The sequence below is a fragment of the Propithecus coquereli genome, unplaced genomic scaffold, assembly GCF_000956105.1.
Source record: "Propithecus coquereli isolate 6110/MARCELLA unplaced genomic scaffold, Pcoq_1.0 Scaffold390, whole genome shotgun sequence".
Taxonomy (NCBI): domain Eukaryota; kingdom Metazoa; phylum Chordata; class Mammalia; order Primates; family Indriidae; genus Propithecus; species Propithecus coquereli.
Genome location: NW_012149619.1, coordinates 386,294 through 395,920, shown reverse-complemented (window position 1 = coordinate 395,920; position 9,627 = coordinate 386,294). Strand labels below are relative to the sequence as shown.

General features: G+C 53.9%; 1 protein-coding gene across 1 annotated transcript in view; it reads left to right on the top strand.

Annotated features, from left to right (window-relative positions):
* The first annotated feature begins 1,410 nt into the window (after positions 1 to 1,410).
* The window catches only part of P2RX5 (purinergic receptor P2X, ligand gated ion channel, 5), a 13,426-nt gene continuing 5,209 nt past the window's right edge, over positions 1,411 to 9,627 (top strand). The window contains exons 1-9 of the mRNA XM_012652559.1: positions 1,411 to 1,547; positions 5,427 to 5,577; positions 6,228 to 6,299; positions 6,570 to 6,645; positions 6,738 to 6,834; positions 7,108 to 7,188; positions 7,516 to 7,654; positions 8,197 to 8,330; positions 8,779 to 8,872. Of these exons, the coding sequence (XP_012508013.1) occupies positions 1,411 to 1,547; positions 5,427 to 5,577; positions 6,228 to 6,299; positions 6,570 to 6,645; positions 6,738 to 6,834; positions 7,108 to 7,188; positions 7,516 to 7,654; positions 8,197 to 8,330; positions 8,779 to 8,872 (981 nt within the window). The remainder of the gene's footprint in view (positions 1,548 to 5,426; positions 5,578 to 6,227; positions 6,300 to 6,569; positions 6,646 to 6,737; positions 6,835 to 7,107; positions 7,189 to 7,515; positions 7,655 to 8,196; positions 8,331 to 8,778; positions 8,873 to 9,627) is intronic.

The window sequence follows — 9,627 nt, the reverse complement described above, 5'->3', positions numbered from 1 at the left end:
GAATCCTCTAGTAAATTGGAAATAAGGGATTCTTTCTTAATACGATAAAATATATTTAAACAAAACCAACTGCCAATATTATTTTTAATGATGAACACTAGAGATACTCCATTCAAACCAGGAAAAAGACAAGGAACACCCTATCACCAGCTCTTATCACTTTCCTGGAAGTTCTAATTGATGCAATTACATCTTTAAAAATATTAAGAAGTATAGATTGGAAAGGCAGAGAAAAAAATGATCAGTTTAAATATATGATCAAATTTTCTACCTGGAAAAGTGTTAGATGGATGGAGTGGTGGAAGCAACCCTCCCTGAGTATAGGCAATACAGGGATGTATTGCCTGTAGAGAATTTAAAAACAATAATAAATTTACCAGAAGTCTGCCTCTTTTTATTATCAGTTTACAGGGACAATTCTGAACAATGTCAGTGATAAAATACTCTTCCCCCTAAAAAATGATTTGTTTAACTTCTAAACAATAATGGTTGCAGTAACTGTTGAGTTTTAATAATATGTAAGTTTCAAGTTAGCAGATTTTCATTACTTATTCTTTTTCTTTATTTTTTATTTATCTCAGAATATTACGGGAGTACAAATAATCTGGTTGCATAAATTGCTGTTGTACCGTGCCCATCCCCCAGATAGTGTGCAGCGTACCTGTTAGGTGTGATTTTACCCCCCCCTCCCCCTCCCTTAATTTCCGAAGAGTGTTATCGTGCCCTTGCGGTTTCTGCTCTTTGTTTTTATTGGTCCCGACCCTCGCCCCTTGACCACATCCTCCTACTGCCTGCCCTGACACCTGTTTATCCTCATCCCTACCTAACAGCCTGGGCAACAGAGTGACACCGTGTCTTTAAAAAAAAAAAAAAGAAAGAAAGAAAAAAAAATATATAGATAGATAGGAAGAAGCCTTTGAGATTTCTTTGAGAGGACAGAAAGAGGGATTTTGCCTTAAAAGGAGCCTTTCCCCCTTTCATTTCCTCGCCCGTCACTCCTTCCCTGCGGGGCAGCCGCACGCTGCGGTCCTGCGGCCTCCGGGAGTGTCTCCCAGACCAGTGGCTGGGGAGGACGGTCCAGTGGTGTCACTGTGTCAGGCAGGGGACGACGACGAGGAGGAGGAACGGGTGGCAGCAAGGTCGCAGGGCACCGCTCGGCGCTCGCCCCAGCCAGCTCCCCGCTGAGGCTTCGTTAGCCGGCCAGGCGCAGCCGGGAGCCCCGCCGCGCGCCCCGCAGCCGTCCGCGCCGCCCGCGTCCATGCCTGTGGGGCCGCGCACGCCCGGGTGCTGCAGTGCAGACGCGGCCGAGCCGGCAGCCGGGCGGGCAGGGCGGCGGGCGAGCGGGAGGCGGCGGCTCCCCATGCGGCGCACGTGGGGCTGGGCGGTCCGCAGGTCCCAGTGAGCCGCACCATGGGGCGGACGGGCTGGAAGGGGCTCTGCCTGTCGCTGTTCGACTACAAGACCGAGAAGTATGTCGTCGCCAAGAACAAGAAGGTGGGCCTGCTCTACAGGCTGCTGCAGCTCTTCATCCTGACGTACCTGGTCGTGTGAGTTCTCCGGAGACTTTGGGGAAGATGGGGGAGGGGCGGGGGACAAGGAGGGTGGGCAGGGAGGGCGGCAACCACTGAGTCTTTCTGCAGGGTCCTGGAATTTGCACGTGGTTTTCCTTGTGGTGGTGGTGGGGGTTCTATGACCCTGCTTGGGGAGGGGTTCCTCCTCGGGCCCTTGGGTGCAAGGGTGGGGTAAGCAGGGAGCCCTCTACTGCCCCTCTGGCTCTGGAGGTGGTGAGGTGCGGGCAGGGGCTGCTGGGTTCCTCGATTTATGAGACTTCCCATGGTCAGCTCCTCACCCCAGCGCCAGAGCCCCCGGTGTTAGGGCCACAGGAAGGGGGCAGGGATGCAGGGGGCTTGTGGCAGCTGTCGCCCCAGGAGTCTCCCTGGGCCTTGGCCTGGCAGCTGACCCAGGCGCTGGGCAAGTTATTTATAATCACTGGTGTCAGTGCCATACTGGGGGCTGGAGCAACTCATCAGCCTGGCATGTCCCTGAACTCAGTTACAGTCAAGTCACCCTACCCGTGGCCAGCCTCTCTGGTACCCATTCGAGGGTCCTGCCCAGAGGCCTCTACCCCTGCTCCCAGCTCGGCTGTCCCCTTCCCTGTCACCATCCCACCTGGCAGGAGTTGTTGCCACCAGCCAAGGGGGCAGCTTGTTGAGGTTGCTCAGCCAGGCATGTTCGGAGCCCCTGCCCCTGGGGGTGGTGAACAGGTGGAGGGAGGAGGTAGCCCCGGACAACTGGGATGCGCCTTCTTTTACTCATTCAGTGGATGCTGCTGAGTCCTCCTATTTCCTCCTGGGCAGGCAGCCCTGACCTCACCTTGCTCTGTCCTGAAGGCCAAGCACTCAACATTCCCTGAGCTTCACCCCTGGGCACCTGGCTGTGTTCTTCAGCCAGGCATGCCTTTCCTCCTTCCCTTAGTGAGCGCCCACTCATGATCCAGATCTGGGTTCTCAAGTAACTCCCTCTCTTTTCCCCCTGGCATTCCCATAGTGTAATTATAAGCTTATTTGGGGTATCATTAATGTCTACGTCTGACATCCTGCCAGTCCGGGGATGCCATGAGGGTGGAGCCTGGCATTACTTAATTGCTAAGGGAATAGGCGTGAAATGAATGAATGAATGAAGTTGGTCCTTGGGTATTTGCCTAATGTTTCTGTCTAGGCCAGGCCCACCCAGCATGTCCCTACTAAAATGGCTGGTTGACTCAAGGGTCACAGGCTTCTCAGAGTTCCTTGGAGATGTGACAGTCTTGGGCCCGGGGCATCTCAGCTTTGCCCCCAGAGATGAGGATGGTGGACACATCCTGATTGGCACCTGCTATACAGAGAACCCTTACTGGCACCCTGTGAAGTGCAGGGCATTCTATTCCACTCACTGCATGGCCTCAGGCAGGTGGCTTTCTGCTCTCAAGCCCCCGTTGCCCCAGCTTGACCAAGGGGGTTGACCGGGACAGTCTCTAACGTTAACAGCAACATCAGCAATCAGTTAATGAGTTGTGTTCATGGAGCTCTTCCTCTGTGCCAGGCACTCACTGTGCTAAGAAATTTACATGTACCAGCTCATTTTTTAAAAAAATATCTTTTGGGTCTTGGCATAATTTTAGACTTACAGAAAAGTTACAGCCGGACGCGGTGGCTCATGCCTGTAATCCTGGCACTCTGGGAGGCTGAGGCGGGAGGATTGCTTGAGCCCAGGAGTTGGAGGTTGCTGTGAGCTAGGCTGACGCCACAGCACTCTAGCCAGGGCAACAGAGTGAGACTTTGTCTCAAAAAAAAAAAAAAAAAAAAAGAAAAGAAAGAAAAGTTACAAGAGTTGCACAAAAAAAGTATTGAATGCCCTTCACCTAGATTCCCCAAATGTGAACATTTTACCATTGGTGTTGTCCTCCCTTTCTATGTGTGTATGCAATCTTTCCTGAGACATTTAAGCACAGGTTGTAGACATGGTGCCTCTTCACTCCTAAATACTTCAGTGTGTATTTCTTGAAAACAAGGAATTCTCTCTCATTCTTTCTTTTTTTTGGCCTAAATGAGAGAAATTTATTTCCCATAGTTCTGGTTGCTGGGAGTCCAAGAACAGGGTACCAGCAGGGTCCGCTTCTGCTGAGGGCTCTCTTCTTGGCTTGAAGGTGGCTGCCTTCTTGCTGTGTCCTCATATGGTGGGGAGAGCAGGAATTCTCTTGTTTACAACCAAGTACAAGTAAGAAATTAGGAAATTAACATTATAATGTTATCTAACCTACAGATTTTTTGGTAAATTGTCGCAATAATTCCCTTTATAGCAAAAGAAAATCTGAAAGCATGCCTTGCATTCTTGTCCTTTTAGTCCCCTTTAATCAGGAATTGCTCCTGGATCTTTGTATTTCATGACATTGACATGTTTCGAAGAGTACAGGATTTTTCTCTTTTACCACTTTTTAATTAAGGCAAAATTCACGTAGCATGTAGTTCACCATTTTAACCATTTGAAATCACACAATTCAATGCTTTTTACTACATTCACAATATTGTACAACCATCATCACTAGCTAATTCCAGAATGTTTCCATCACCCCAAAAAGAAACCTGTGTCTGTTACCAGTCAGTCACAATTCTCCCCCACCCCCATTCCCTGGAAACCACAAATCTACTTTCTGTCTCTATGGATTTGCCTGTTCTAGATGTTTCATATAAACAAAATCATACAATATGTGACCTTTTGTGTCTGGCGTCTCTTACTTAGCATAATGTTTTTGAGGCTCATCCATGTTGTAGGATGTATCAGATCTTCATTCCTTTTTGTGCTAGAATAATATCCCGCTGTATGGGTAGACCACTTTTTGTTTCTCCATTCATCAGTTGATAGACATTCGAATTGTTTCCACTTTCTGGCTATTATGAATAATGATGCTAAGAATGTTCATGTACAAATTTTTTTTGTGTGTGTGGACATGTGTTTTCAATTCTTTTGGGAATTCCACTCTTAGGAGTGAAACTTCTGGGTCCTATGGCAACTCTAACCTTTTTTTTTTTTTTGAGACAGAGTCTCACTGTGTTGCCCGGGGTAGAGTGCAGTGGTGTCATCACAGCTCACAGCAACCTCAAACTCCTGGGCTTGAGTGATCCTCTTGCCTCAGCCTCCCGAGTAGCAGGGACTACAGGTGCTTGCCATCATGCCTGGCTAATTTTTCTTATTTTTAGTAGAGACAGGGTGTCACTCTTGCTCAGGCTGGTCTCAAACTCCTGAGCTTAAGTGATCCTCCCACCTTGGCCTCCCAGAGTGCTAGGATTACAGGCGTGAGTCACTGCGCCTGGCTGGTAGTGTCATTTGATGCACAAAAGTTTTTAATTTTGATGAAGGCCAATTTATCTATTTTTTTCTTTTACTGCTTGTGTTTTTGGTACCAAAGAATACAGGATTTGAAGTTGTGTAGAATGCCCTTCAGTCTGGGTTTGTCTCAGGTCACCTGATGATTGTTTTCAGGTTTTGTACTGTTTCTTTTAACCATCCCACCATCCATGGAGGGAGGCAGTTATCCCTGTGTTATATGCAGGAAATTGGCTTCCTGGAGTCACATGGCCAGTACGTGGCTGAGCTGGTTTTGGCCCAGGCTTGCCCAGCATTGGGCCTCGGTTCCTGAGTGTCATGGTCTTCGGTCCTTCAGAGCCTCAGCCTCTGGGGCTGCTCATCTCCTCTGCTGCTTGCAGGACGGGGTTTCAGGCAGCAGTGGGAGCTGTGCCCCCTGCCCAGGAGCTGGTGGGATAGGTGGAGTCCTGAGCCTGCCCCCACCCCACCTGGGAGTTGCTCTGCCTCCTACCCTACTCTGGGCTGGGGACACTTCCCTGGAGGCAGTAATGTGGCTGATGCCCGCCTGCTGGCCCCTTCCACAGATGGGTGTTCATTATAAAGAAGGGTTACCAAGACGTGGACACCTCCCTGCAGAGTGCTGTTGTCACCAAAGTCAAGGGCGTGGCCTTTACTAACACTTCGGCGCTCGGGGCGCGGCTCTGGGATGTTGCCGACTACGTCATCCCATCTCAGGTCTGAGACCCCACCTAGCACTGGGGCCCAGGCTGGCAGGGCCTGGCTCGGGGTGGGTCATGTGGGAAGCTGCTACCTACCCAGGGACCTCCATCCATGGTCTCCCTTGGCCTCGGATGGCTGTCAGGGCTTGCAGATAGCCACCCTGTCCAGATCCTACTTCCCACACCAAGCCCCTGTCCTCTTTGACTGTGCCTTGCGTCACCACTCTGTTCCCAACAGTCTCTGAGTCAGTTGAGACCAAATGGGGCTCGGAGAACTTTCAGGTCATTGTTAGTCAGGTGGCCTGGCACAGAGAACCCCCCTATATGCTCCCCAGCCTGTTCCCAGTCGGCTGGGGCCAGGGAAGTCCCATCACTACCCCTGCTTCTTTCTCACCTGGGTGTGGATCCCGGGGACGGAGGTCAGAATAACCATCCATGGGTGGGGGCAGTTAGGGTTTGTGGGCCTGGGAGAAACATGTCAAAGGGTCTGCTCAGGGACTGCGGGGTCAGCAAGCAGATGCTTCAGCCAGCAGGTGGGTGGGGTCTACCAGTTTTGTGGCCACATTGTCCCTAACACTCAGGCAGAGGCCTCACCCCCTGCCAAGCAGCCCTGGGGAGGAGGGTCCCCAAGAGGGCAGGTTTCTCAGCACCTCTCTGGTTCCTCAGGGAGAGAATGTCTTCTTTGTGGTCACCAACCTGATCGTGACCCCCAACCAGCGGCAGAAGACCTGTGCTGAGGTTTGATTTGGCATGGGGCAGGGCATTGGGGATGGGAGAGCCGCTGGCAGCGGTTCAGGTCAGCCCTCTGAACCACTTTCTGTCCAGTCCAGGGGGCCGGGGAGGCTGTGTGCACGGTGCACCGTTCCCACATTGTTTGGGGGAGAAGCAGGTTCTCAAAGGGTGTGTGGCCCCGGCCCAGGGAAGAACCCCTGTTCTAACCCCTGGGGTGGGACCTAACTCTGGGCTGGGAGGAGTACCCCCACCCAAGCGCCCCTTCTCTCCTGGCAGAGAGAAGACATTCCTGATGGTATGTGCTCTGAGGACAGTGACTGCCACCCCGGCGAGGCTGTTATAGCTGGACATGGTGAGGGCCTGGAATGGCCAGGACTGGAGTGGGGGTGAAGGGGAACTTGGAGCTGGGAGGCTCCTGGCATTGTCCCTATTCCACCCCTGCAGGAGTAAAGACGGGCCGCTGCCTGCGTGCGGGGAACCCAGCCAGGGGCACCTGTGAGATCTTCGCCTGGTGCCCACTGGAGACCAAGTCCAGGCCAGAGTGAGTGGCTGCAGCCTCTGGCCCCTGAGGCGTTTCCTAGCCCTGTGCAGGGGGTCCCAGCTGGAGGGCGGAGACAGGCCCACTCCGGGAGCCTCACTCTGAGCGAGAAGTCAGCCCGTCCCAGAGAGGCCTGAGGACCCCGCAGCACGAGCAGATTAGCTATCCTTGGCAAAGGCGCTGGGGACCCAGGGAACAGGCCTCAGCCCTGTCACAACCTGGGGGAGGTCTGAAGGGGAGGGCCTCCTGGACAGGCTGTTCCGGGTTGGTTTTCAGGGAGCCGTTCCTGAAGGAGGCTGAAGACTTCACCATATTCATAAAGAACTTCATTCGGTTCCCCAAATTCAACTTCTCCAAGTATGTGGGGCTTAGCCACTGGGACCGGGGAAGGGACCTCTTCATGATTTGGGCCCCTGAGGGCCTAGACTTGGCCCTCTTGTGCTGTGCACGCCCACGTGTGAGCGTGTGCGTGTGTGACGTCTGCTTGTGTGTGAATGGCTGGGTGATGCTGGGGTGCCCCTTCCTCTGCTTTGGGCCGGGGCTCTGTGCCAGCTGGAGCATGGTGTCAGCTGGGGGAAGTGGTCAGGACTCAGGTTGGATAAGGGACCCAGTGACTCCCAGGGTCGGGCCCAGGATCAGCGAGGCTCACCCTCATCTCCCTGGCCATGCGTGGCCTCCACCCAGGAGCAATGTGATGGACATCAAGAACAAATCTTTCCTGAAATCCTGTCACTTTGGCCCTGAGAGCCACTACTGCCCCATCTTCCGACTGGGGTCCGTGATCCGCTGGGCAGGGAGCAACTTCCATGAAATGGCCCTGGAGGTGGGTGGCATGTGCTCAGGGAGCCCTCCCTAGGGTCGGGGGCTCTGGACCTGGGCTCTGCAATGAGGAGGGGGGTGTGGAAGGGGACTTGGGGGCCAGGGGTGGCTCTGCAAAGTCACCTGCCCTCAGGGACTCTCAGTTTTCAGAATTAGCTGTGACACACAGCTGGGCTGCGGCAGTGCTGGGACCACAGGCATCAGTGAGGGACAGACGAGGCACCTGCTGTGTAGCTCTGAGTCCGTGGGGCATTGGATGGAATTGGGCCAGAAAGACCCCCATGGGCACATCCCGGCTTGTATACAAAGTGCCTATCGTGAAAGCTGCTTGCCCTGGGTCGTTATCTTCTCTCCTGGGGCTGGAATGATGCAATTTTTGCAGTCACTCGAGGGGTGGAGCAAGAACTTCCCAGAAGGGTGGTCCAGCAGGCTGACCTCTTGCCTGAGCCCTTCTGTGTCTTGCCCAGCTGTAGTGAAGAGCTGGCCTGTGACTTCTGTCCATTTCCAGAAAGCTCTGTGTGCTGACCCTGTCTCTCTCTCATCAAGGGTGGTGTGATAGGAATTCGTATTGAATGGAACTGTGATCTTGATAAAGCTGCCTCTGAATGCCACCCTCACTATTCTTTTAGCCGTCTGGACAACAAACTTGCAAAGTCTGTCTCCTCTGGGTACAACTTCAGGTAACTGATGCCTTGTGCCCCTGACCACATGTCACGACTGTCCCTGGGTGCCAGCACTATGACGCCCCTTCCTGGGGGTGGGTGTCGGAGCAGGAGGTGCAGGGAGAGAGGCTGCGGAGAGGTGTGGATCCAGTGTCTCCTCTTGCCCTGCTCTCGCCACAAAGCCAAGGCTGGGCTCCTCTGCTGGGTCAGTTCCAGCAGTGCCTTGGTGGCCCAGGGGTTGGCCCAGAGTGCAGTGGGAAAGCCCTCGCCCCTGGGGGATGTGGGCAGGGATTCCACAGATCTGGATGAGTCTCGGCACTTGGCTCGGTGGGAGGGTGTGCAGCCCTCTGCCGGCCGCCAGCGTCAGGGTCCTGGGAGTGCTTATACGTCCCCAGAGCAGCCAAGTCTGTGCTGCCAAAGAGGGAAGGCCAGGCGGCTGAGGCTTCCCTGGGCCTGTCTCCCCCAGGTTCGCCAGGTACTACCGAGACGAGGCTGGGGTGGAGTTCCGCACCCTGATGAAAGCCTACGGGATCCGCTTCGATGTGATGGTGAATGGCAAGGTGTGTGGGCCGGTTCTCTGGTTCCCCCATTCTGAGGCAGGGGTGTTGGGAGAGTCCCTGGGGACCCCGCAGTCGGCCCTGCCTCGCTCACCCGCCTGGTCTGTGCCTTTCAGGCAGGGAAGTTCAGCATCATCCCCACCATCATCAACGTGGGCTCGGGGCTGGCGCTCATGGGTGCTGTGAGTACCTCTCCCTCCCTCCCTGCTTCCTACTCTGACCTGGCAGCCGTGGGGAGAAGGGGGTGATGGCCCAGGGGAAGTTTGTCCCAGTGCCCCAGAAAGAGTGAGACTGTTGAGGTCAGAAGGGATGGGGTAAGGAGGGCTTTCTGGGATTTCACGCCCTGCCAGCTGCCCCCAGGGGGCAGTGACGGCCTGGCTTTCTCTTCCCAGAGCCAGAGCTGCGGCTTCCACCCCGGAGCTCTGGAGTTGGGGTCAGCCCCCAGCCGAGGTGTGGGCTAGGACTTCTCTGGGATCCCGGGTCAGCCCCTGAACTGATGTCTCCATCTCCACTTCTGCTAGAAGAGGGCAGGCTTAAGCTACACACAGGGTTTCCTAACCTTAGCACCGTCAACAGTTTGGGCGAGATAATTCTTGGTTGTCTTAAACACATCCTTTGATGTGTTCTTACGCATCCTAGAATGCACAGGGGCTGTCCTGTGCGTTGTAGGATGTTTAAGAGCATCCCTGGCCTCTACCTGCTGATGCCAGTAGCACCTGCCCTGCAGTTACGATATCTTCTTTTTTTTGAGAAAGGAA